Source organism: Bubalus bubalis, chromosome 9 (genome assembly GCF_019923935.1).
Source record: "Bubalus bubalis isolate 160015118507 breed Murrah chromosome 9, NDDB_SH_1, whole genome shotgun sequence".
Classification (NCBI taxonomy): domain Eukaryota; kingdom Metazoa; phylum Chordata; class Mammalia; order Artiodactyla; family Bovidae; genus Bubalus; species Bubalus bubalis.
The window spans coordinates 20442770-20469273 of NC_059165.1; the positions used below are offsets into that span (position 1 = coordinate 20442770).

General features: G+C 36.8%; 1 protein-coding gene across 5 annotated transcripts in view; it reads right to left on the reverse strand.

Moving 5' to 3' along the window:
- ADGRV1 (adhesion G protein-coupled receptor V1) overlaps positions 1-26504 on the reverse strand; it is a 543743-nt gene that overhangs the window by 485972 nt on the left and 31267 nt on the right. For 4 of the 5 annotated variants that reach the window (XM_044947303.2, XM_044947302.2, XM_044947304.2 and 1 more), the window contains exons 4-14: positions 25782-25877; positions 22838-22942; positions 21226-21339; positions 18833-19398; positions 18198-18468; positions 17265-17594; positions 8792-8968; positions 6444-6667; positions 3487-3519; positions 1558-1684; positions 330-515 (exon numbers count right to left, since the gene is read on the reverse strand). In XM_044947303.2, coding sequence (XP_044803238.2) covers positions 330-515; positions 1558-1684; positions 3487-3519; positions 6444-6667; positions 8792-8968; positions 17265-17594; positions 18198-18468; positions 18833-19398; positions 21226-21339; positions 22838-22942; positions 25782-25877 — 2229 coding nt within the window. The remainder of the gene's footprint in view (positions 1-329; positions 516-1557; positions 1685-3486; positions 3520-6443; positions 6668-8791; positions 8969-17264; positions 17595-18197; positions 18469-18832; positions 19399-21225; positions 21340-22837; positions 22943-25781; positions 25878-26504) is intronic. The other variant, XM_025292226.3, reaches the window with a different exon arrangement.

The window sequence follows — 26504 nt, forward strand, 5'->3', positions numbered from 1 at the left end:
TCAGTTTGAAACCACATCCTGAAAGTTCAGTCAATACAGATTATATAAAACAATGTTTAACATATATAAAGCTAAAAGGAGATGAAAACTCATAAGTTTCAGATTGGGCTATCATTTTATGTAAGAATGGACAATTCAAATTGGTATGACTCTTACTTTGCTTTTGAAGCTTGTCTTTTAGTTTCCAAACATAAGTATACTTCTCTTTATCTTTTCTTGCCTGCTTCCTTTCCTGTATTTCCTTGCCAACATTCAAACTATTTATATTCATAACATAGTAGATATTATCAACTTTCCACAAAGGCACAAGAAAAAAATAAAATCCATACCTCTGGTATCCCATCCAATCTTGACAGCAAGGTGATTACAATCTCCCTTTCCCCAGGTTTAAATTCCAGTACTCCTGTGTTGCCATAGAATTCATTGCTATCTCTTGGCTCTATTCGATAGTGTAGAAACTGCTTAACCAGTGCTCCCCTATATCGGATGATGTGGAGCTCTACAGATTCTCCTTCCTTAAAAAAAAAAAATTCACAAAATTCAAAAAGATACATGCACCCCAATGTTCATGGAAGCATTATTTATAACTGCTAAGATAAAAGAGCAACATAAGTGCCCATCAACAGATGAATGGTAAAGATGTGATGTGTGTGTGTGTGTGTGTGTGTGTGTGTGTGTGTGTGAATGAATACTACTCAGTCATCAAAAAGAAAGAAATTTTGCCATTTGCCAAATGGCCTCCCTGGTGGCTCAGATGGTAAAGAATCTGCCTGCAAGACAGGACACCCAGGCTCGATCCCTGGGTCGAGAAGATCCCCTGGACAAGGGAATGGCAACCCACTCCAGTATTCTTGCCTGGAAAATCCCAAGGACAGAGGAGCCTGGCAGGCTACAGGCCATGGGGTCACAAAGAGTGGACACAACTGAGCAACCAACACACAACGTGAATGGGCGTAGAGGGCATTATGCTAAGTGAAGTAAGTCAGACAGAAAGACAAATAATGTACGGTATCACTTAAATGTGGAATCTAAAAATATAACAAACTAGCGAATATAACAAAAAAGAAGCAGGCTCATATACAGAGAACTAGCAGTTACTAGTGGAGTGAGGGCAATAGAGGGGTCGGGATTGGGGGTACAAACTACTGGCTATAAGAGAGGCTCAAGGACAAAGTGTACAGCATGGGGAATATAGACAAGATTTTGCAATAGTGTAAATGGAAAGTACTTTTTCAAAACTGTATTAAAAAAATAATCCCACACTCTGAATTCAGACTGAATAGGTTTGCATCACAACTTTAAGCAATTTGTGTAAGGCTCAGCTAGAAGTGCCAATGTGTCTCTTTCACACTGAAATATAGCACAGACTGCTTAGAACAGTGACTAGAACATAACAGATCCTAATTACATGTTATCTATATGATGATACCAATAATAATGATGATGACTATGTTCCTGCCAGTAAAGTACCATATAAAGGATAGGGAAAAAAGTCAACAGAAATTGCTCTTCTGAGGTTGTGAGTACAGAACAGATTGAAGTCTCTTTCATACTTACTTTTATAATATAGGGTCCTCTGGAAGCAGGAGAAAATTCAAAAACTCCCCCAGGATCGTCATTTTCCAAAATAATTAGGTCACGGCTCGTATATCCAGATTTCAGCACTTGGTTTTCCACACTGACCCTGGAGAAAACAGTGAGGGGAAAGGTATCCACTAACTATAGACTTACTTCTGAATTTGAAGTCTTACTTACAATATTTATAACACTTTCAGATAATGGATATGAAGGTTATTAGAAGTTAAAACTTAAACTAAATTTAAGTATATTAAAATCACATAAGATCAAAACAGTGTCACTGATAACACTTATGGGAGAACTCCTCTTTCTGAATTCATTATATCTTTTATATTTGATTGAAAACAAACACTGCATATATATACTAAAAATACAGTAATTGGAAGTTTAAATATATTTTATAAAGTAGTATCAAATTTCTAGACTTGTTTCCAGTTTTAGAGAAATTTAACTTGTAATACATAGTTGTAAAGTAATTTAAATAAAATTCCTTAAATTTTACATACACTTGAATTTGTTTTTTAAAAACTCATTACATAAGATTATACTAATTGAATACAAGTTGGATAACTGCTTGGACTAAAGCAAGACACACTGACCAAAAAATAAAGTTGTGATTAGATTTTAGAAATATTTCATGACCTTCAGTATGATTCTGTTCACCCTGACTTTAACCTTATGCTTTTTCTTTTATTATAAAAGAAATATTATAAATAATAAATATAAATAGATAATATTTCTTTTATAGTAAAAGAAAAAGTAGGACATCATGAAAAAATGGAATGGAATGGATCTGAAATATATGATATGCTATAGCAATTCCTATACAAATCTCAAAAGAATATATTAAAACAAGATGCTTTTTTTATTTCTGGTTTTTATGTTCAGCCTATAATTAAAATGATCAAAGGGACTAGAACTGTAAGGCTCTAAGGGTTTAAAAGCCAGCATACTCTGAGAATTCTCAATCCCACAAGCTCTTCTAAACCTTTCCAAATGTCACGTTCTATTGAATCAAAAAGTACCCCGATCAAACCTCAAAATTACAATGCAGCCACAATTAATATGTAGAAAGAACAGCACACTTCCTGTGTAACAGAGAATCTGAATTAACATCCTTCCCCAGTTTTTGGAAATCTGCCAACCAATACCTAGCATACTAGTGGCCACAGAAGATATAATCAAAATAATAAGACAGTTAGGCTTTTTCTATTATTATTATTATTTTCATAGTAAATTTGCCCATATTTCATTTAAATCAATATTTTTATTAATTAAAACTTCCTATGTCCATATAAGCTGAGACAAAAACAGGATCAGAATGAATATAAAAATCCATGCTGAGCATTAAACAAATGAACTTATTTTTAAGCTTTCTTAAAAAACGCTACCCTTTTGGAAAAAAGGCAAAGTTTTGAAAAGTTCTTTACACAACAACGAAGAGAATGCAGGCAAGAAACTGCTTACACGCACTCAAAAATCAATGGAAGAAATGAGCGCTCTGCTTCTGAATTCTTTGTGAAACAACCACAAGATTCATAAAAGATGTTAAGTAAGAACGGCACAAGCAAAGGACACTAATTGTTTTCTTGGTTATACATACACTATCAGGAAAGCTAAAATTTTTAAGTTCTTCAAAATATGTAATTACATAAATTCTCAAAATTTTTATCAGCTATCTTAATAGTATTCATAATTTAAAACTAACACACACACACACACACACAAAACCTTCAGCTAAGCTTATCATTAGAAGACAAATGGACACACAAAGCATGCACAAGCAGGTGGACAAGCAAACTTTCCCAGGGCTGGCAGTCATGCAGAACCGAAGCCTTGTCCAAAACACTGGCATGCAAAAGCAAAATGTTCAATCACCGCAAACCAGGCATTCTTCGGTACACTTACCCAAAATACACGACAAACCTTTCGGTTTCCACCCTGTCAACACAGAAGACAGTGTGTGTGGGGGCAGGGGAGAGGGGGAAGGGAGACAGAGACAGTATTTGCCAAAACTTCACTAATGCGGCTAGAAATGGGAATGGCAGGGTAAAAATAAAGCTCAAGAAAGCCTTTCTTTTCTGCCCCCGCCCCCGCCCCCTCGCACAAGCTGGTCATATTCACTTGAAGGGGACTCCGCACACTGGGTTCTTTGCTATTCACAAATGCCAGCAAGAGGTTCGGCAGTTCCCACTTAGGGAAGATGACCCCACGGCCAGCCAGCATGTCAAGACCCATTGAAGACATTCCTTTCCAGGCCCGCTCCAAGGCGCTAGAGCCTGCCAAGCACTGTGCGTGCTCACAAAACCCCAGCAGCTGAGCAAATTTCATTCAGCCCGACTTATAATTACTTAGTAGTTTTAATTAGGTTTCAAAAAAAAAAAATAAAAAACCCACATCCTCAGATCTGAAGCCAGTTATTCTTGGAAAAATAAAAACTCTTATCAGCAGAGAAATATATACCTTTCATCGGTTGTGCAGGAATATACTTAAGAAAGCAAAAGATATCACTGTATCTTCTAATTATGACAAATATTACTTAAATATAACTTTCTATCAGGAAATATAAACACTTTTCCAGATTTCCAATGTGCTGCATTTTTAAACAGCCTTGAGAAATAAGTCAGAATGTATAGTCCCTAGTGTTTTACTTTTCAAGTCAAATAATACCATAAATAATTTTCCTGAAATTAACTGGCATAATAAAGTTGTTTCTGATCTGGAGAGACCTTAAAAATATTTTTAATTAGTATGGTATTAAAAGCATCATAAATCATTCAGTACTAGGACAACTTTTAATCTCTATTTAACAGAAATATACAAAATTTCCATTTGAATTTTACATTAAAAGAAAATCACAAATGATATCAGAATAAAGTGTTTTCTTGCAATATTTTACTGTAACTTACTATAATCACACTAGCATTCATTCATTTTTTTAGTTTTGTTAAAAATTTGCAAAATTGAGATGGAGGTTTTGACAAAATACCTTATTTTAATTGTGGATTTGATTGTCACGTTTATTTCAATATGACTTAGAATACTGAATTGTAATTTGTTCACGCACATGTAGATAATACAAGAATGTGCTAGTTACTAATTGAGCTAAAAAAATTTAGTATGAATTTGAACTAATTTATTCCACTTGAAAAGAGGAATCAATAACTTCTAAAACTCTCTACCCTGTGGTTTATACTTTCTTGCATACTACTTTAACCCACAGGAAAGAGAGAGAAAAAAAATACTTTAAAATTATATTTAGTTAATTTCAAAGATTTATATAAGGTTAAAAATGACTATTTTGAAAGCATATGAAGAGTAGTCACTTATGAACTTGCTACACACTTAGTTCAGAGTTGAAACTCTCAAATGAATTAACAAAGTCTATAGATTATTGCCTCTTTGGTTTATAACTGCTGTTCATTTTTCTTTAGTTTCTTTTTAAGACAGGCCATTGATTTAATAAGCACTCAAATCTAACTTAAACAAAAAAAGGATATAAGTGAAAAAATAATAATTTTCAGTTTACATTTCATTACTTTTCACTAATTTTTTTATATGAAATATCTTTCCGAAACATTTAATGTAAAATATTTATTAAAACCATAAGTATTTAGACTGTGTGTGTGTGTGTGTGTGTGTGTGTGTGTATGTGTGTATGCCTGCGCACAGTATTCGGTTTTTGCTTTTTTGGGTTTCTTTGTTTGCCTATTTTGCTGTTGTTTTGTTTTAATTTTTATTTTAAAAAAAGAAACAACGTGGTTATGAACACAAACAAAATGAACAGCAGACATTCAACAGATTAGTTCCCTATATTCTGAATTTTTTCCTTTCATATAAAAATAAAAACTACTCATAAGGTTTATTAAATGTGTTTGTATTTATACAATACTATAAGAGTCTGAAAGCAAAATGTGGAGGATCAGGCGTTACATAAAATGATTATTACTACTTCAGTTCAGTTCAGTTCAGTTCAGTCGCTCAGTCGTGTCCGACTCTTTGCGACCCCATGAATCGCAACACACCAAAGTCCTGATTAAAACAGTACAAAATAACACCTATTGAATCACTGAATTCATCTATGAATTTTATTGTTTCTAAAATGAAAATTTTGCAAAGTCCTCAAATCACACATTAGCCTTCTTAATATGTATCAACTTTAATTTAGAGATCTATGGTAGATAAGCTGGTTTTAATTTTAACTCAATTACAACCAATTAAGCAAAATAGTTTTTTATTTTTGGAATTTCATGAATTACTGAAAAATTCTCTTTGAGAGATCCTGGTATTTCCCTGATCTAAATCACTTACTTGAGAAATGTTAAGTAAATCCTTACTATTACTTAAAAATACCCCTTAAATGTGTATTATTTTTTTATTCTTTGGAAAAAAAGTATTATTTAATATTTAAATTCCATATAAAAAAGAGAATTTCATTATATGAATATTAACACTTTCTTTTTACTCACTCAAAAGTTTTAATCCTCCTACTTGATAAAAATGAAGCCAGCAGAGCTATTTGCCTAACCTAACATTTTTGCATTTATTGCTGCCTATTTTTTGAATATAGCAACATATTAGCTATGCTTAAGATGTATCTAATACCTTAAATTCTCAATGTAATGTTTCTTCACAAAAATATCAGCGTAACAGTTCACTACATCATAATATTTATGATCTAACAAAAGCCATCATAAAACAGCAGTAAAGTCAGGTCAGCAGAGCATTATCTACTTAGTTTTTTCTTTTTACTTTACATGGAAAAAGAATTATTCTCCATACTTTACCTGAAGAAAAGAAATAAAATTATTTCAGAGAACATGAACATATACATGCCACTAAATGCTGCCTCAATGCGCTATTACCTGTCTAGAGAAAGTGTTACTGTCTCATTCATTTCCGGTATGTCATCAGCTTTGACAGTAATGTTGATTGTTGTGTCACTCTGCCCAGATAAAAACACAACAGAGCCATTAAAGGGTCCTATATCGTCCAGGGTCACTGCTTTTGAATTAAAGCCAGAGGGCTTCAAACTCCAGTAGACAGTAGCCTGGCCATCAGTTCCATCCCGATGTAAGGGAATGCATACCTTATAAAGAGAAAAAAACAGAACAAGTTCTTCTGAAATACATGCTCACAAACTACCTAAGCTTTTCAGTCAGTATAGACACATGCTAAATGAATGTTTAGCACTCTGCATAGAGAAGCGAACAATTAAAATGCTATTAAAAGCACAACTGAACAAGCTTCTTTCTACACATGACAATTATAAGATTTAATTACTTCATATTAGTTTTTGCTAGTCAAATTCATCTACTAAATTTCCCCCACCCAACAATATGCCTATCCTGAGATTTGTCGTAACAAAAAGACTTCATTTTAAGAGCCAAAGAACCGTGAAAAACATAGAACAATTTAGTTAAAGAGTAAATCTCCATCAGAGAGTCTCTGAAAAGAGAATTAGTATCACAATACAAACTGAAAAATAAGCTTTTGTGAATAAATCTGGGAAGTACACAGTTACATCAAATGCATCCTAAAGTCATAGAGGGAAAATAAGAAAATAATAATACAAGTAAGAATAAGAAATGCTTCTAGCCAAACAAATGCTGATACTCAAATCAGGGCTCTGAGTTTCCATGGGCAAGTTACTTAACCTTTCTGACCTCAATTTCCATATGTGAAATGAAGCTAGAGGTTCCCTATTTTGCAAGTTCCTGGTGAAGAGTAAAGTGTCTCTCCATAGCATGAACTAAATAAATGGAAACTATTATAATAATTCCGAAACAAATTGTATTTGGTAGTATCATTTGAGTCCAGCACAGTTTCAAAATGTCTAAGAAAAGGATCATAATAAAGTTTTTTCAAGCAAAGAATATAAACAAATATTTAACAGTAGGTATGCAATTATTTTTAAGTGCCTAAAAAAGGTGTCCTCTGAGCTTTGCCCTTTAACATAGGCCACCTTGAAAAACATGGAAGATATTTTCCTCACTAACCATTCTCCTAATTCAGCTAGCAACCGTCAAGGCTGGATACTAGCAAGAAAGTAAGATTCTTAGAAAAGATTGAAAAAAAAAAAAAAAAAAGAAGCAGCAAGAAAGGGCTGGGCCCTTGAATCACCCCAAGGGAGTGGGCGTGGCCAGGCTGCAAATAGGACAAACAGAACAAAGGGAAATTCTCACTTCTTCTGCTGTTTCCCAGGAGAAGAATACAAGTTCAGGAGACCAACACTTTCCCTAGAAGCTCATTTCCCTCCAGGGAAAAATATGGAATGGTACATGTAGAGCTTTGTAAGATAGATGAGTAAGAACAAACCATTCTTTCAGAACAAACTGAATGCTTTTGAGGTTTTAGAAGAAAACAGTGTACTATGAAAAATACAAAAATTCAAAACCATCTTGAAAAACTGAGCTTCTCTGCCAATTCACAGAATCAAATACACAAACAAAAGAAGTTGTGGTCACCGTATTTTGACATGAGGCTTTGGTAACAAAAACAACTCTCTACACATTCCTAACCTGAACCACAAATCAGTTTAAATCAAATATAAGTGTGAGGGAACTTGAGAGGGTTTTAGGGACAGACTGTGGCTCAGGGAATGGCATGGTCAAAGGTCAAAGTGGTCTCTAGACAGATGGCAGGAAAATTCAACCAGGTGGCAGGCAGGGAGAGGTGCCATATGTGTGAACATGCTAGTGTGTGTGTGTATCCAGAAATATTCATATATATAAATTTTATATATATGTATAATTCCTAAGATTTTGTATCCCCTACTTTATCACCACCACTTTCACCACCAAACATAGGACGCTACCCCAATCCTGCCCAAGGCAAGCATGAGGAGTGCTTGGAAATGGAAAAAGTCAAGAATTCTTGTGGTACATATGACTTGGCTAATTTAAAAAAAAAAAATTGTGTTGGGCTATTACTTTATCAAATGTCACAAGCACTAGCTGAAAACAGCCTCATCATACTATCCTTCTTTTCCTGTAAGCAATTAATTCTAATTTTATTCAATCAAATATGGAAAAACATGAAAAAAATCACACATTCATCAATTACTTTATGTCAAATTACAAACTGAAGGCTTGCTATAAACGGTGAAGTTTTTCAAGATCTGTTAACTCTATATTAACCTGACTCCCCCTCAAAAAAAAGTGTCTCTATCTCAAACTCAATATGCCCCATCAATAAGAAAAAGTCTGCTTACCACTTCAGCAGCAAAATCTTCTGGCTCATGCAAAATGATTGGAAGATTGCTAATAAAGCCAATTTCTCCATTTGCAATGTCTGGAGTAACCACCAAAGAAATATTTTGGATTTCCCCAAATCTAGGACTTATAGGTGGAATTGGGGGAACTATATTCACCAACTCCACAGCTTCCAACTGGAATAAACAGAAAAACACCATACAAAATGAAAAGAAAAGAAATGTTTAAGTTTTAAAGTCTCAGTTGAATGAAAAGACAAACATGGGTAAAGGCCACCAGTAATCTGGCAACTTCCATCTCCTTCATTCATTATCCTGACTCAACCGCCTGCACTGGCCTCTTAACCTCTTTCTGCTTCTCAATTATGATTATTCCCAGGGTTCTTCCTGAGACCTTTATCTTACAATTTCACCCCACTCCCTAAAAACCTCTGGATCTCTCCTTCAAAATTCCAAATCTTTATAACTGCCACTGAATATGACATAAATGTCACAGAGACACCTTACAGGATAGAATGTGCACAAAAGAAACCACCATCTCTGCTCCATGTTACACGATTTTCCCCAGTACCGCCATCCACTTTTCCTCCTTGTTGCCTGTACCCACCTACCTTGATTTAAAGCCAAACATCAGCGAGTTGCCCACACCTCCCTCCTCCCTTCCACTGAACCACGTCTCCAATCAAATCATTCACTCCTCCTCTCTGCCAGAGAAAACTCACTATCAGAAGACCATTCACAACTCCAAATGTGACTTAATATGTCTTTATGTTTAAAGAAATGCAGAATGTGTCCCTGTGATTAATGAACTTGACCTTCATTGTAACTTTCAAAGTTTTTCCTCATGTAGAAGTGCCTCTAACCATCTCAAAAATCAAAATGCGCTTGCTTTTAAAAACTAGTTAAATATCCCTCTCCCCTAGGAAAATTTCCTTGGATTCTCCAGCCCTCTTTCTTCTATCTCTTCCTCGACTTCTACTACTACCCTCACTAAACTTAGAAATTCACTTTAAATTTCACATATTGCTTGCTTATCATCATTTCCCATGTTCCAGACTTTTACTTCCCAACAGGACTACAGAACTCTCGTGAATCTGTGTCCTTCTCAATATTTTCCTGAAACATGACATAGGCCTGTAGGTGCAGCAGCTCCACAATAAATGTGCTGATTTACCCCTACAACACAAAATGAACTCTCTACGAATCCTGATACATCAAAATCTTCAACTTCCGAAAACCCAACTTATCAATCCTCACAGTGTTCACGTGACTGCAGGAAGAGACAGTCATTATAAGGCTGCAAAAAGCATAGAGATTTTAAGTTAAAAAGCAACTGTAAACTTAATGGAGCAGTATGGATCTCTCCCTCTCCAGAGCCCTCTGTTAGGCTTTGTAATGTGGATACAAAGCCACTACGTAACCAGCAGTAGGCACTGGTGATTGAAATTGGTTTTCCCCTGGTGGACAAGGACTAAACTGATCCTGCACATATGCTCACATTTTCTGATGAACAGTGTACGTTTATAAGGGCAAAAGTAAATGCTTTTTAAATGTAACACACTTTGCTTTGAAAATCATATACAGGAGAAGAATACCCAAAGTTCCATAATTGGTAAATATTCACTTCACTTGAGTAAAAGAAAAAAAAAAAGAAATCAAACTAATTTTGCCAAATATTGGTATGTAGACTGAATCAAGTAAAATAAAACATCCAGTTCTTCAGGATACTGCATTTACTTAATAAAATAAATGAAATGTGAAAATAAATAGTTAAAACCACATAACTGTTATTCTTCTACAGAAAAATAATATACATATATATATGTATTTATCTTTAAAGACAGCACAAAAATTTAAAAATAAAAATATATATTTGAATGGCATATAAAGTGCACACTGGTTAGAGGCAAAGACTAAAAACACAATGGTCCTGTGTGAGTCAGAACGTGTTTGTGAATGAACACTCTCATCCCTATATATTCACAGAGAGTCAAACTGATAACACTGTTGAAAACATCAAGGGGGGAAAAAACCAACATATTTTACTTCAAAACTTTTCAAAAAGGAGAAAATTCATATTCTACTTAAATTTATCAAAACAGTTACAGAACTAATTCTAAACATAGTATTTTTAAAAACTAAGAAGAAAGAAGATATAGAAGGCCATGAAATGAACTGATCAAAAGCAAAAATGCTAATTTTCCATGGCTTACTTCCTAGTCTCCAAGCCTTTTTTGTCTGGGTTCCTTAAGCATCTGCTAAATCAGACTACTCCATTCATAGTCGTTCTTTGCTTTCAGACAGTTTGCAAGGGGGACAGCACATTAGTAACCCCATGCCTGCCAAAAGCTGTATCCCCGACTAATGTATTTAGCTGAGAGGGTCACTAAAGAATAAGAAGCTCATGTCTCCGATTCTCCTTTCTTCAGTTTCATTCAGATTTCCATGCAGAGTCTGATGCCTCCTATTCTAAAGTTGCTCATCCATTATGTACTATACAAACTACACAACCTTTTAATTCCAACCGGCCTTCCAGAGCCAACAGCTGTTCTGAACCTTAAGGAACTGTGTTAGTGACTAATAATGTCCTTTCTTCCTAAAGTGTTAAAATGACCGTCTGCACTATAAGACCTTTCTTATTCAACTGAATATAGAAATAGATAAAAATTGAGTCTGGAATTAGTACAAACAGATTTCTAACCCACGATCACCAAAATTCTGATATTCTTCAAGTTTCTCCTTACTTTTCGAGTGTTATCAAAAATAAACTCTGTCATGTTCATATTTCTTCTTTAGTCACTCAGTCATGTCTGACTCTTTGCGATCTCATGGACTGCAGCATGCCAGGCCTCCCTGTCCTTCACTATCTCCCAGAGCTTGCTCAAAATCATGTCTACTGAGTCGGTGATGCCATCCAATCATCTCGTCCTCTGTCACCTCCTTCTCCTCCTGCCCTCAATCTTTCCCAGCATCCAGGTCTTTTCTAATGAGTCAGTTCTTCACATCAGGTGGCCAAAGTACTGGAGTTTCAGCTTCAGCATCAGTCCTTCCAACAAATATTCAGGACTGATTTCCTTGAGGATTGACTGGTTTGATCTCCTTGCAGTCCAAGAGACTCTCAAGAGTCTTCTCCAACACCACAGTTCAGAAGGATCAATTCTTCGGCACTCAGCCTTCTTTATGGTCCAACTCTCACATCCATACATGACTATTGGAAGAATAATAGCTTTGATCTTTGTCAACAAAGTAATGTCTCTGCTTTGTAATACGCTGTCTAGGTTTGTCATAGCTTTTCTTTCAAGGCGCAAGCGTCTTTTAACTTCATGGCTGCATTCACCATCTGCAGTGATTTTGGAGCCCAAGAAAATAGTCTGTCACAGTTTCCATTGTTTCCCCATCTATTTGCCATGAAGTGATGGGTCCAGATGCTATGATCTTCGTTTTTTGAATGCTGAGTTTTAAGCCAGCTTTTTCACTGGTCATGTTCATATAGAAGGCTGAAATAAAATCACTAGAGTAATTCTGACCAGTTGAAGATTTTTAATAGAGTTTTGTTTACATTGGGATTCTGCAGCCACGTGGATAGAGATATTGGATGTCTTCAGAGGCTAAAAGTTCAATATAAAGGTTACTAACACTGGCATAAATATAGGGTGTCTCTTGTTCTTCAGTCGCTTAGTCATGCCCAACTCTTTGCAACCCCATGGACTGCAACAAGCCAGGCTTCCTGTGCTCCACTATGTCCCGGAATTTGCTCAAACTCATGTCCGTTGAGTCAGTGATGCCATGCAACCATCTCATCCTCTGCCACCCTCTTCTTCTCCTGCCCTCAACCCTTCCTAGCCACAGTAAAAACTGGTTTTGAGGCAGCGTAAGAAAACAAATCAGAAATGGAAAACAGAAAGGTTCTCTACAATTCAAAATCAATACTCTGCATCATCAATTCTCAATCTCGGGTCACGTCAATCAATTCATCAATTCTTGGGTCACGTCACTGCAACTACTACAGGAATTCCAGGGCTCCATGAAAGCAAAATCAACTGTGTAAAATCCTGCCTTCATTTCACTTGTTTTAGTAATTTCTTTCTCATATGAGTTTTGACCTAGCCAAGATTGGAGACAAAGGGAGAACTGAATACTGAGATTCTAGGGACCAAAAAACCTTAAACATACATGCTATAAATTGAATGCTTGTATCCTCACCCCTAGAATTCATATGTTGAAACCTTATGCCCAATATGATGGTATTTGAAAATGGGACCTTTGGGAGGCAACCAGGTTGTAAGAGTAGAACCCTCATGATGAGGTTTGTGCCCTTATAAGGAGAAACACCAAAGAATTTGGATCCTCTCTCTCTCCATCACATGAGCACTCAGCAAAAAGATATCATTTCTGCACACCAGGAAGGGGATTCTCCCCAAGAGTCTGATCTCACACCTCCCAGCCTCCAGAAGTGAGCAAAGTAAATGTCTGATGTTCAAGCCACGACCCAGTCTGTGGCAATCTTTACAACAGCCTGAACTGACCAAGACAATGTCTACTAATGAGAATGCTCTGAATCCAAAGGACACCAACAGCAGAGAAGGCAAAGGAGTGCCCCTGTGGTCCAGTGGATAAGAATCCGCCTGCCAGTGCAGAGGATACAGATTCAATCCCTGGCCTGGGAAGATCTCACATGGCATGGGGCAACTAAGCCCGTGTGCCGCAACTACTGAGCCTGTGCTGTAGAGCCAGGGAACCGCAACTACGGAAGCCCGTGAGCCTGTGCCCAGTAACGAGAGAAGCCACCACGAGAAGCCTGTGCGCCGCAAATACAGAGTAGCCCCCGGCCACCGCAACTAAAGAAAGCCCACAGAAAGTGAAAGCGAAGTCGCTCAGTCGTGTCCGACTCTTTGCGACCCCCATGGACTGTAGCCTACCAAGCTCCTCCGTCCGTGGGATTTCCAGGCAAGAGAACTGGAGTGGGTTGCCACTGCCTTCTCTAGGGGATATTCCCAGCCCAGGGATTGAAGCCGGGTCTCCCGCATTGTAGGCAGACGCTTTTACTGCCTAAGCCACCAGGGAAAGCCCATGCACAGCTACAAAAACCCAGCGCAGTCATAAACAAATAAAGTTACGACATGTTTTTCAGAAGGCCAAACTTAAAGCTCTTTAAAATTTTCTAAGTATCCAGTATCGTGCATCGAACCTGGACTGGCAACTCGTTTCATACATGATATTTTACATGTTTCAATGCCATTCTCCCAAATCTTCCCACCCTCTCCCTCTCTCACAGAGTCCATAAGACTGGCAAAACTAATACAATTATGTAAAGTTTAAAAATAAAATAAAATAAAAAAGAAAAAAAAAAAGAAAAGAATAACCAGGAAAAAAAAAAAACAAAAAAAATAAAATAAAATTTTCTAAGTATACCTCTAAATGTGCTCTGGCAGCAGTATTCTCAGAGAAAGCACTGGCACCCCACTCCAGTGCTCTTGCCTGGAAAATCCCATGGACAGAGGAGCCTGGTGGGCTGCAGTCCACGGGCTCGCAAAGAGTTGGACATGACTAAGCGACTTCACTTTCACTTTCTACTTTCATGCATTGGAGAAGGAAATAGCAACCCACTCCAGTGTTCTTGCCTGGAGAATCCCAGAGACGGAAGAGCCTGGTGGGCTGCCGTCTATGGGGTTGCACAGAGTCAGACATGACTGAAGTGACTTAGCAGCAGCAACAGCAGTATTCTAATTGCCTTACCTTCTTGCTCAACAGGGCCAGGACCATGGGCTTGACCACTTACTCAATTTCACTTCACGGATTCAGATCCACCACTGTCTGGCCATTCATCTCACAAGAGCATTCCACCAGTGGCAGGGGGAACAGAAACAACTGCGAATGATACCATGTGCTGTTCACCCATAATCCCAAGAACAGAAATTCAAGGATCCTCTAAAAAGTGGGTTATCCTCATAGACAGAAGGGTGCCTCATATAATAATTTACTCATTATGAGGAGACACAACAGAATAATAGTAATAACAATAAAGATGAAATACAGATCTCCCACCACTAGGGACAAAGCCTCGGGACACTGACAAAAGGTCTCCCTGTACATAGAAATATCACAAAAAGTCATCCCTACATACTGACAAATCATATACCCCTTAACAGAGCACTCTCTAGACACCCCCACTGCTGCTGCTAAGTCGCTTCAGTCGTGTCCAACTCTGTGCAACCCCATAGATGGCTGCCCACTAGGCTCCCCCAGGCCTGGGATTCTCCAGGCAAGAACACTGGAGTGGGTTGCCATTTCCTTCTCCAATGCATGAAAGTAAAAAGTGAAAGTGAAGTAGCTCAGGCGTGTCCAACTCTTCGTGACCCCATGGACTGCAGCTTACCAGACTCCTCCACCCATGGGATTTTTCAGGCAAGAGTACTAGAGTGGGGTGCCATTGCCTTCTCCAAGACACCTCCACTAGGAGTCCTCAATTAATGCACAAACCATACAAGCATGAGAAGTAGACCAGCTCAAAAAAAAAAAAAAAAAAAAAAAAAATCTTCAGAATAAAATGGCCCAACCCATCAACTGCTACGCAAGGTATGACACAGCCATGAGAAATTCAAAATGCCAAGATTTTTTTTTTTTAAAGTTTTCAGAGATAAAGAGCAAGTTAATCTAAAGGCAAATGATTTCTTCTCCTCAAACTTCTCATTAGCTACTCTGGAAGCTAAAAGAGCATACCTTTCAAGTTCTTAAGAAGAAATTATTTTAATCTGGAAATTCCTATAAGCCAGGAATCAATATATGAAGTTTCACTGAGCTCAAAGGTTCAAGAAGTTTACCTGGCACATACTTTTTCTGCTCATGTATTTGAGGATACATATGTTACAACAAAACTAAAACACAATCCAAGAAATAAGACACAAGAAACCAAGAAAATTAAGGAGTTAGTAAAACAGTCACAAGCACCACATGAGAAGCAAGTTGGAGAAAGCAGCTGGCACAGCTAAATTCAGCATTCAACACAAGACAGCTTAGGACTGATACTGAAAATCCAATACTTTGGCCACCTGATGTGAAGAGCCAACTCATTCGAAAAGACCCTGATGCTGGGAAAGACTGAGGGCAGGAGGAGAAGGGGGCAACAGAGGATGAGATGGTTGGATGGCATCATCAACTCAATGGACGTGAATTTGAGCAAACTCCAGGAGATAGTGAAGGACAGGGAAGCCTGGCATGCTGCAGTCCATGGGGTCACAAAGAACTAGATACAATTTATCGACTGCACAAAAAAGACAGCTGGATGGAAGAACTAATTTGGTAAGAATGGCATATAAAAGGGGGCAGTCAAAACTCCAGAGAAAGCAATAATAAACTATAAAACAAAGCTAGGGAAAAATATGAAACAAACTTAAATATCTCATGGTTCATAGAAATTGATGAAATATGAGATTTCATTTCATATATACTTCAGTTAGCAAAATGTATGGTAACAGATTATACATTCCTTCCTTATTACTCTATTCATACTATCTGATTCTGTTTGAAATTTAGAAATTTAGTTACATAATCAAAATTTGATAAGCACCCTTTATTACTTTCTAATTTTCAAAATCAATCAATAGCAACCATATGGAAAATACAACTATAGTATTGTGAGTACAGATATATCAAACTTTGGCAATAAAAACAATGCTTTGGTTTGGACTTTCCCAGCGGTCCAACAGTTAAGACTCCACACTTCCACTGCAGGGGGCATGGGTCTGATCCATGGTCAGGGAACTAAGATTCCGCATGCCAAGCCATATGGCCAAAAAACTTAAATTAAAAAAATGTTTAAATAATGCTTTGGTTAATAAAAGTTAAGAAATAAAAGAAATAAGATAGAAAAATGTTATAAGAGCTTTATTTCTTTTTAAGTAATAAAAGTCCAAAGACTCTACCTATGTTAATAGATTTTTTTGGTATACTATTTAAAAGTATCTAAACAATTTTCTGTTATATTGCTTTTTTCATTTCTGAACACCTTCCCTGCAATATTCATCATGAAAAACGTATTTATTCTACAATCCAAATTTCTATGTCACATTTTCCCAAATCAACTCAAAAGGATGACAGACCTCTCACTGGCTCTCTCCCGGCCCTCCCCTACTCACAGTTCATGAATAACTCCATTATATTATGAATTATACTGACCTACATTTCATGTCTGATCTGCTTTTATTATTGGATAATTAAAACACTGACCTTAGTATGTCTGATCTGCTTTTATTATCTCATAATTAAAGCACTGATCTTAGTATAACCCTTGTTTTATTCATCCTTATACACCTGAGGGGCAGACGGTTTCTCTTTAGATTCCCCACATAACTTGCAGTAAGCAACAGAATCCAAAATATAAATAAGGATAAAATAATGACTAATTAACTCTCTCACTCAGGTAAGGATACTTGTTGCTGAACCAAAGTTGAGATTATTTTAATCATTAAAGTACCTGTACTAAAAAGTGGGCTCCATTTTGAAGGAATGCATCATTTCTTATTGGCAATTTTATAGTGACTTGGGTTTTCTGTTCTGGAAAAATGAGACTGCTTCTCTTGGATATATTTAAGATGCCATCTTTCGCTCGCAAAGGGTCCACAGCTCCAGCAGGAATATAAAGTGCAGAATAAAATATCTTCACATCTCCTTTAGTTCCTCCCAGTCTTGTAAGACTCAAAGATAAACATCGTTCACCTGGGCTACTGTCAATCTTCTGGTTTTCCACAGGAAAAAATGTTATTAGGCCATAAACATCATCACTATCCTGAATGTAGAACAAAAGCTGCAGATAAAGGAATAAAACATTAAAGTGCAGAATTCTCACATCTGAGATCACCAAACTGTTTATTTTCTAGGCTATTTTGAATTTTAATGTGTAATTCTGTATCATATCTAAAAATGATTACGCATATAAGTAATAGAGTAAAAAAGGAATTGGGCTTCCCAGGTGGCTCAGTCATAAAGAATCTGCCTGCTGATGCAGGAGATGCACATTCGATCCCTGAGTTGGAAAGATCCCAACTGAGTTGAGAGCAGGAAATTGCAACCCACTCCAGTATTCTTGCCTGGGAAATCCCACGGACAGAGGAGACTGGCAGGCTATGGTCTATGGGGTCGCAAAAGAGTCGGACACAACTTAGTGACTGAACAACAAAAAGAAGATAAATTAAAAACACATTTGAAAACTTTGTGGAATTTTTTTTAAGAACAAACTTTTTATTTACAGATGGGACAACCTTCAACAAGGGAATTAACCTCCACTTCCAAAATCCATGCTCTTCCTGTCACATCAAACTAAACATATATAAGATGTGTATGGTCAAATTCTTTGTCTGTTTGAGAGCACAGAAGTATTTCTACAAACAAAGCGTAGCAAGAGATCTACCTCCGCTGGTTCGCTCACTTCTGCACCTCCTCGTATCGTATGAGGTAGAATCTGAAGTAGGTAAGCTTCTGCCTCTTCTGGAAGATCATCATTAATGACAGTGAGAGGAATTGATGCCAACATCTGCCCTTGTGCAAAATGCAGAACTCCAGATCTTGGCCTGATGTCCATCGTTACTGGTGAGGGATCACTGCTATTGCGTGTCAGTACCCAGCTCACGGAAACATTTCCATGAGTGCCACCATTTCTAACCACTGTAATTTCTTCAAATCTGGAAGAAATATGATATGGTCACATAATACACTCTTTTTCCCCTGAAATGGGCATTTTCAACATCAAGTTGGCCACTAGCCACTGGTAAGCAGAATCCAAACCTTAAAGAATGACTGCTTTTAATATGAAGGAGTAGGTATGAAGATGTGCCCTAGGAAACTACCGTAACATGAATTACCTTGCATATTTAAATATGTGTTTTAAGTATCACTCCCCAAATAAGAAAGAAAACAGTGAAACCATGGTCGAGGAAATTACATATATCCTTAACAGTTCAGCGCTGTGTCCAACACCACAAATATCAAATCTTGGAGTAATATATTAAATAACTGCAGCAATAGAAGGTTTAAAATAAATCCTACCTTGTTGTTGTATCTTCATCAATTATAACTGGCCTTTCAAACAAGACACTGTTGAACGAGAGGACGCCGTAAGGTTTGTCGTTTGGCTGAATGGTGACTTGCACAACAGAAGGGCCGAACAGCACAGCATCTCCCCGTAAAGTATCTTTTAGTAACACAACTTGAAACGATTCAGCAATCTCTGGTATGGCATCATCCACTATTTGAAATTTCAGGTGTGATTCATAAATAAAAGGTGGAAAAACAATAGTTGTGTTTGGCTGAAGATCAATGAAGTCTAAATTTTGCTGGGCATGTGCTGTTGAATTCCCAGTTATGATAACATAACTGATAGAAACTTCACAGTCATCAGATCCAATCAGATTTCCACTGTCATCTTTTCCACGAACCACTGTAATTGTGAGTATGTGGTCTTCCTCGGGTACCAAATAAACATTCTGAATGAATCTCACAGGACTGTCATTTTTCTTAATGATGATCTCCACTGAGCTCCTGGAGGTATTGATCTCAGCTCCTCCTTCCACACTTTTCAGTTGAATCAAAAATATTTCATCATTTTCTGGTACCTGTCAGAGAAATACAAGCAATGGCAAAACATCAATAGCTAAAACACCTGCAAAACACAAGTGTAAAGAGCACTTATATTTCAATGCAATTACACAGAAATTTAAAAAAAAATCTTTAACTGAAAGGAGCAGATAAGGAGGCTTGTTCACTGTCTATTTACTAAACTATTTTCCAAAGGTAACTAACATATTTTAGATAAAGCAATGATACGAATAAGAAATGAAGTATCAGCATAATGACTTTCAACCTTGATCAATCTCTAGAGAACTAAAGATCTGACAGAAAAACAAGTTCTTATTAGTTTCATCAGGTGTGCAGGATCAGAAGCAATATTCAAGGTCTAATAATATTTAAGAATTTGGTAAACTACAATAAACATCACACACGAATTGTTAGTTTTTCTATCATATCAATTATTCTTGCTTCTAAGCAGCTCCTATCTCAAGATTTAACCATGATATCAATTATATGATTTTCAAAATACATATCATGTATCTCTGGAAAACAAGCTATAAGAGTCACTTTAGGCAAAATGATGACACTGTTAAAATTAAACTTTTTTTTTAACTACACAGAAATCCCAGGGATAATCTCTACTGTGCTATTTGAATTTTTACTTCACTATAAATGAATGAAAGTGAAATAATATATACTTTTACCTCCATCAATAGAAATAGAAAAAGTAAAGCTATTTATCTCAAAAAAGAAAATGCAATGGTTTGACGGAAGATCTTTTTCCTTCAAACTTTATTGAAGAATAAAAATATATAACTAATATATTTATGGGAACAATATGATGATTTGATATACATATACATTGTGATTACAAAGATCAAGATATTAACAAATCCATCACCTCACACAGTTAATTCTATGTATGTATGTGTGGAGAGAATGCCTAAGCCCTACTCTCAGTAACTCTGAAGTACAGAATACTATATTATTAACCATAGTCTTTTAAACTTACAATTAAAATGTATATTAATCACTGCCCCCAAACTATAACCTGCTCAATGTTCCAGGTTCTAAAAACAAACGGTTTTTGCCAGTTTTTCTAACCAGTGAGCTAGAGCTACCAGCACTATTCAATATCTCACTTTTTCAAGAGAAATACTTTTCCAATAATGTCTTCTAATTCATCTTTTTTGGGATTTGTTGTGATTTAGTTTCATGATTTTTTGTGGGAGGGTAGAGGGATAAATTCCCAGCTATCCCTTTTCTTCTGGTATTACTGCTAAGGTTATTGTGTCAAAAGTCATGTTTTCTTTTGGTTAGCTCATAAGGAACATCCCTGTATATACTGTACAAATTCACTCTTTCCTAGCTATGTCATATATTTCAATCCTTGGTAGCTTCACTGTGAAATTGAAAATAACAAAAGCCTTCCTATGAATGTGAACATTTAAAACATCCAAACAAATAAATATCAATTGCAACAGAATTTTCTTTCCTTTTATAGCAATACATTTATGCTGGGTAAGTAATACTCTACCTGCTCAAAACTGCAATGACTAGCAAAATCAATCACCAAGGTTTACAAAATGCTGAAATGCTTGTATTGAGTGTGGCTGTCAGTTACATTCAAGTTCATCGCCTTTCAGATATACAACTTAATGTGAATTAAATAAGGTAGATATTAACAAGATCTATTCCAAAATAGGCATTAACAGCTATGGCATATCTGGCTGCAGTACATAACCTTATATATGACTGTGCTCTTGAATAATTTCAAATACTGAACACAACTTAATACTTGACATAATACTCTCTAACATGACTGTAATACAGAGAGCCCTTGTTCCTTTTAAGCTTTTAACACATCCTACCTCATCATCAAGTACTGTCAAATTATAAACTACTGTTGCTTTGCCTGCAGGAAAAGTGATATTTCCTTTAACTGGACTTAAATCTTCTTCAGGTGGATTTGGGCCACCCTCTACCTGCAAAGAAACATGGTGCCATCAATAAACATAAAACATTTCATTAGAGTAAGAAAGCATTACTGTGATATAAACTGGTAAACTTACTTTAAAATCTTATGCAAGAAGAATGACACTAACCTGTATTAAGTCTGCCCTTTTAATTAATGGAGTCAAGGCCCATAATATAATCATAGATCTTGACTATAATTAAACTACAAGGGCTTCCCTGGGGGCTCAGCGAGGAAAGAATCTGCCTGCAATGTGGGAGACCCAGGTTCAATCTCACTGCTCTTGCCTGGAGAATTCATTCTATGGACACAGAAGTCTGGTGGGCTACAGTCCATAGGGTCACAGAGAGTTGAACATGAATGAAGCAACTTAGCACACATGCAGATTAAACGACATGGTTTCTAAGAGTTTTCTCTTTTCTCAACCATAATACTAAGCCTGAGGAAAAAAATTATAAAAACTTTTTCTTGACCAGAATGCATTCAAAATTATTATATTCTCTGAAGTAATGGAATCAAATACCAGTTCTACCCCTGGTGCTGTAACCTTGGATGAGGTATTTTTAACAACCCTGTGTGGCTGTTTCCCCATCTTTAAAATGAGGAAATAAGGTCCAATTACCAGGCCAGATGTAAATATTTAATAAAATCATATTCCTTTCAAAAAGTATTTATTAAGTACTCTGTGTCTGACCTCTTTTAGGTACTAAGGATATAGCAGAGAACAAAGCAAGCTTTCTACCCACCAGGACCTGACATTTAATGAAAGGGAACAAATGGAAGATAAATAAACGTGTGGCGGATGATGGTGAGGACTATGGAAAAAAACATTTTAAATGGCATGAGGGACACTGAGTCCTAGGAAGAGCTACAGTTCACGTGCAGCAATAATCAGTGTAAAGCACTTAGACCAGGGCCGAGCGATGTTAAGTGCTCCATGAATGTTAGCTGTAATCATTTCAACAGAACAAAAGGCTCAAGATTCGATAAAATAACTTCAGACATTCACAGAGAGTTGAAAACACTATAACCTGATGATGCCTTATCATTTATGCAGCCAATTTTTATCCAATTTTTGGAATGTGACTGCTGTTAGCACCATCCATTAAGTGTATTTTTTTAAATGGAGAATGTATATGGGGAAGACTACATATTCAATAATTTTATGTAAGCCTAAGGAACCCACGAACATTTTAAAATTTTATATCCTTAAAGAGATCTGTCATAAATGTTCTATGAATCTTACAGAATTATTGTCATTAATTTGTGGCTTATTATTATCCTGTATCTAAAATAATCTGTTGTGTTTCATGGAAGCATAGTATATTCCAAGCAGCAAGGAAAACAGTTTTATATTAAACATGAAGTTTATCAGATGATGAAAGCATTCTATTTCATTTTCATTAAACAGCATATTTATTATACCAAGGACCTTGATTTTTTAAATTGCAGGGATCTAGTATGAGTTCTAAGCATTACCATTTAAAATGATTTCACAGTAAACTTACCTCAAAAGTCACAGTCACCATCCCATAGGTTCCTTTTTGTCTGATGAGAGTAAGAGGCACAGATTCATTTCTGCCTCTGGGCTCACTCACTGTGATTGAGAAAGGCTATTGGGAGAGCAAAGACCATCAGGTGCTGATCAACCAGAGGCAGGAGCTCGTACAAACTGTTACTACCTTAGAAATCCTAATTTTCCACAGACAAATCCATCTACTTAGTGTTCTCAAGAATGTGGGGTCTCCTCACCTTCACCAACTATAGCTAATAAGGCTTAGAAGGTTCAAATAATAGTATAAGGAGAACATAAAACTAGTTAGGCAAAAGATGGAGGTTCTTGCCCTGCTTCTGCCAACAACGAGCTGTTCTACTGAGGAATCTTAAAGGTTACCTAATTGAAAGGTGATGAATTCAAAGGCTCCCAGGGACCCAGGAGGTCACAGGAATGAGTTGTGCCTCCAGACCCGGGCAGTTCACTGGGACTGTGGCTCAGCCTTGCTCTCAACCATGGTTTCTTCCTCATCGGCCAGCTTGCCACTGAAAACAGGTAGCTGCTAATGAGATCCAACCAGTCCATCCTAAAGGAGATCAGTCCTGGGTGTGCATTGGAAGGACTAATGCTGAAGCTGAAACTCCAATACTTTGGCCACCTGCTGGGAAGAACTGACTCATTTGAAAGATGATGTTAGGAAAGATTGAGGGCAGGAGGAGAAGGAGATGACAGAGGATGAGATGGTTGGATGGCATCACCAACTCAATGGACATGGGTTTGGGTGGACTCCGGGAGTTGGTGGTGGACAGGGAGGCCTGGCGTGCTACGGTTCATGGGGTCGCAAAGAGTCGGACACAACTGAGTGACTGAACTGAACTGAATGAATTTTTTCAAGACATGATCACTGAGGAGAAGCAAGAGCCAGGACTTCAAGTGTTGGAGGGTTGGCATGGCCGGTTGAAACTCAGGGTAGAAGAGGTGAGTGGCCAGGTACAGGCCAGCCAAGGCAGCAGGTGACCCCTAGGTCTCTGTATCCCCATCCATCACCAGGGGTAGGAATGCCTGTCTCAAAGGGTTCTGATGAGATTGCAATGAGATAATTCACGCCTAAGTGCTTATCCTAGTCCAGGACATGCAGTGAGGGCCAGCAAAGCTTGGCTATAATTATTATCACCATCTCCGTCACCTTCATCATTGATACAATCATCATCCAGTCTGGAAACCAAAGTCAGACTAGGTACTTTAGGAAACCAAAGTACTGACTGCAAGCTCATCAGTTACTTAGTTCAATTTTAATCACAGAGGGCAGGTACCCAGGCAGAGACTGCCGGGCAGCCATGAGACCACAACAGTTGGGAACTTGGGACCAATGCTAGAGACCGGGATTCATTCTGAGGCTAAGATATTTAATGTCAAAAGAAAGAAGGAAAGAAACCTTTAAACGAACGAGGGTGAGGTTGAGGATAATGAGTTGGGAGTGAGTTTTGTAAAGGCAGTGGGGAGAAAACTCAAGCAATTAAGGGAGCCTGGTTCATAATTAATTAATAATTCCCTATCATTCAAAAAGAAGTGATTTGATTAATTAACTTTTGTAAATGCTCTAATAATGGAGGTTACAAAATGTCTACTACATTGGCATGATCCACATATCCTTTTTAATAAGGATACTGCAACTCTAAAGATCATGTTATCTATAGCTCACCTTGTTTCAAAGACAATTTAAGGTGCTAGGAAAATGACATACATCAATTGAAGGAGTTACCCAAATTGGAATATAGATAACAACGTGGGGAGCGTCACATCATCTTTTAGTAGTGATAATCAGTAGCATATTCAAAAGACTCTGAAAACCAGGAATCTTACTGTAGACTAAAATGTAGTTGCAATATATCATTCCACTTAATACAAATTCTGTTTTTATTTCAGAGCTGAATACGATTTTTATCAGGGAGGGATTCTAAAGACAAAACCCTCTGAACATAGGACTAACCAGGGGCACATGAATTTAGTGATAAGGGAGGGAAAAAAATGAACTTTTGAGCAAAACTAAGGGGGATGACATGGAGCTTTAACCTTCAAGAAATATTAATTAATAGGAAAATCTCCAGGTAGAGAATAATTATAGAATTTTTAAGAGCTATAATGTCTGCTATTCAATTTAAGCTTACTATAGCTTTTTTTTTTTTTTTTTTTTTTTTATCTTTCAATGTATTTCTCTTGTCTCGAGTCACTCCAAACTTTCAGAGGAGGCTAACAGACAATGCTTTTTTTAAGTGGCAGTTGGGAATATCAAAAGCAAAAGGAGCTGAGTTACAACATCTGTTATAGACTGAATGTCCGTGCCTCCTCAAAATTCATGTTCAAATCCTAACCTCCAATGCGATGTTATTGGAAGCTGGGGGCTTTGGGAGGGGAGTAGGTCATGAGGGCAGAACTGTTATGAATGAGACTAGTATTTTTATAAAAGAGACATCCAAGAGTTCTCTTGCCCCTTCTACCACATGGAAACACAGCAAAAAGAGAACTGTCTATGAACCAGAAGGGCCCACACCAAACCCCAAATCTGCTGATGCCCTGATTTTGGACTTGTCAGCCTCTGTAAGAAATAAATTTCTGTTGTTATTAAACCACCCAGTCTATGTACTGATACTCTGTTTATAGCAGATTGAACTAAGACAACATCCAAGTTAGAGAACAAATGAAGCAGGCGGAATGATCAGCAGAAAGAGATTAGGGCGAGAGATGACCATGATTGTACAGGCCTCCTCACTTCTAAGTAATCTTAGAACAAACAGAAGGACAGTCTACAGAATGTGGAATATGGATGAAGTTGAGCAAATCTTATGTACACATACAGGATGTTTACACAGGATGATACTAGGTAACATAAAAAGCTACCCAAAAATTTAATCAACTATTATCCAGCAATCACAAGATAAATCAAATCATGAACATACCATATTAAAGGAAATAATCCCAAATGCATTGTCATTTGATAATATTGTCACAGTGACAGTCCTGGGCCATCCAAGCTTCACGTTTGCTGAAGGTTTCTAAAACAAAAGCCAAAAAATAAATCAACACATTAAACAAGAGGAAAACAATTATTTTAATAGCATTTCAGTCTTTAAGTAATCATTCAGAAAATGAATAAAAATACAAGTATGTTTTTAAGGCACAGACTAAGAAAATATATTCAAACTAAGTCAACATGGTGAAGTCCCAAACAAGAACTCTTCAAAAGAGTATTTAAAACCATTAATCACTGTTAAAATATAAATTATTGTAATTCTAAATCATTACTGGCTAGTAATATATTCTAATTACTTAAATTTCATGACTAATATTGAATTGGCCAAAAAGTTCTTTCAGGTTTTTCTGTAACACAATATAACAGAGAATTAAGTGACTATGAAATTCAGTTCAAACATGACTCTTTTCTTACACTATAGAAGGTGCTAGAACTTAAAGAATTAGTTATTCTATCAGTTGTAGAGTCAAAATAAAGTTAAAACAGTACAACAGTTTTTCTAATAAGTATGGGAAGAGTGTGTTACAACATTTTTATTGATATTTGATAGCACCATAAAGGATTATGAGAAAAGCTTTTTACAAAAGCAAAACATGATTGCTTCCAGTACCAATTCCATAAAAATTTTAATCATACCAACACAATTCTT